At 40.3% G+C, this 1,798-nt stretch overlaps 1 protein-coding gene across 1 annotated transcript; it reads right to left on the reverse strand.

Moving 5' to 3' along the window:
• Positions 1–537: 537 nt before the first annotated feature.
• Positions 538–1,218, reverse strand: LOC148021998 (uncharacterized). The gene has a single exon (XM_087696783.1). The coding sequence runs from the start codon at positions 1,216–1,218 to the stop codon at positions 538–540; it is 681 nt and encodes a 226-aa protein (XP_087552909.1).
• Between the last annotated feature and the right edge of the window lie 580 nt (positions 1,219–1,798).

Here is a 1,798-nt window from a genome sequence, read left to right on the forward strand (position 1 = left end):
CGGGAAGAAGACCCAATGCGAGTAGGGAGTTGATGGGAAGCTGAGAATGCCACGAGCCAAACTCAAGAGTCGGGAAGCCGTGCTCTAATACCAGTTGAAAGGTGAGAAGGATCAAAGCTTGCACTCGAGAGCTATGGCGGGAGAGCAAGAGCAAGAAAGAGAGAGACAAGAAATGGGAACTCCAATAGTCACAATGTGCGACCGGGCCTTCCTTTATTCAAACTGTCACTAAAAGAATAAAGAATAAAGTGACGGTGAGACGGGCGCCCGCCACCTGCAATGTGCAGTGTGGCGGTGACTGTCAGTGTATTAATACATGGGCGGCTAGGCGGAGGCGCCTTTACTCCCAACAAATAGTTATAGCAAAATCCATCCTAACAAAAATTGCCTCCTACGCATGACAAAGGGCAACCCTACAAACATTGAAATAAAGACAATCCTTGCTATATAAAGACAATAACACCGACATTAGCTCCAATGATAATTTTAGTCTCCAACACTTTTCTATGAAACTATTTGCATATTAATCTCATACCATTACAAAGGCCAATAGTAGGATTCAAGTTTCTCAAGAGCATCACAAGTGCATTTTTTTTTCAACACCAAACAATGTGGTGGAAAATCACCACCCAAATCAATGGAGTTCATATACTCACTCAAGTAAAGGAAAGAATTTGCATCGGTCTCAACTATAGAATCAACACTGTAATACATATGAGAGTCCCTTTGCATTTCATGCAAGGCAGCAATGTTCAATGCATCACCATCGTTGTTTTTAGAGGTCAAAATAGTACGTCCTTTGAAAAAAGATGCATATTGTTTCTGACAATGGATGCCCATGTAAACATATGAGATGAGACCATCCATGGTCACATCATGCAAAAGCATATGAACTAGAATAGCAACATGATTACCGCCATCCAAATAATTGTGACCATCACCAATAGAGAGAAGCCATTCAACAAATCGATGATTCTTATCTTGCACAAAAACTCGCATATTTTGAGACAAACATAAAGCATGCATATGTTTCCACAAAGGAGAAAGACAAAGGGTTGCATCCACTGTCTCTTTACGAGGACTGCCCTTTGGCACCACATGCAGGATTTGATGAAAATCTCCACCAAAGAGAATGACCTTGCCTCCAAAAGGCATATCACATTCCATTATGTTCCTCAATGTTCTATCTAATGCCTCAAATGCATGTCGATGCATCATTGGCGCCTCATCCCAAATAGTGAGACATGCCACCCTCAACTATTATGCAAGTTGGCACTACATTGGAATATTGCATGACGAAGTACTCATGAGTTCAAGGGGAATCTTAAACCTTGAGTGCACAGTACGTCCTTTCGGTAATAATAATGTAGCAATTCCAAAAAATGTTGCAAGGATGAATTTTCCCTCGCGTCTCAATTTTACAAGCAAGGAATTATACAAATATGTTTTTTTCTTGATTCCCTGGGCCAATCCAAAAAGAAAACAGTTTTACGCAAAGAGGTGACAACATCAAGCACAACCAAGTATGCCCTTCTCTAATATTCATTCAAACAGGATTCCATTGAACATGCAATATTTTGTTGAGTCACAATATCAATGTATAGCTTCTCACGTGTCAAAGGATTAGCTACATCTGTCATCACCAATGAGCTATCAATCTCTGGCATCCCATTGAACTAGGACAAAAACTTTGGCCATGTTGCCGCAAGATTTCTTCCAAATGCAACAAACCTAAATTGAAAGACAATTTTTGAGTAGTTCCATTATTTCCATGAGAATGGATCAAGCCATGTAGTAC

The sequence above is a fragment of the Lygodium microphyllum genome, chromosome 17, assembly GCF_053477565.2.
Source record: "Lygodium microphyllum isolate KBCC chromosome 17, Lygodium_microphyllum_v1.1.10, whole genome shotgun sequence".
NCBI classification, from domain to species: Eukaryota; Viridiplantae; Streptophyta; class Polypodiopsida; order Schizaeales; family Lygodiaceae; genus Lygodium; species Lygodium microphyllum.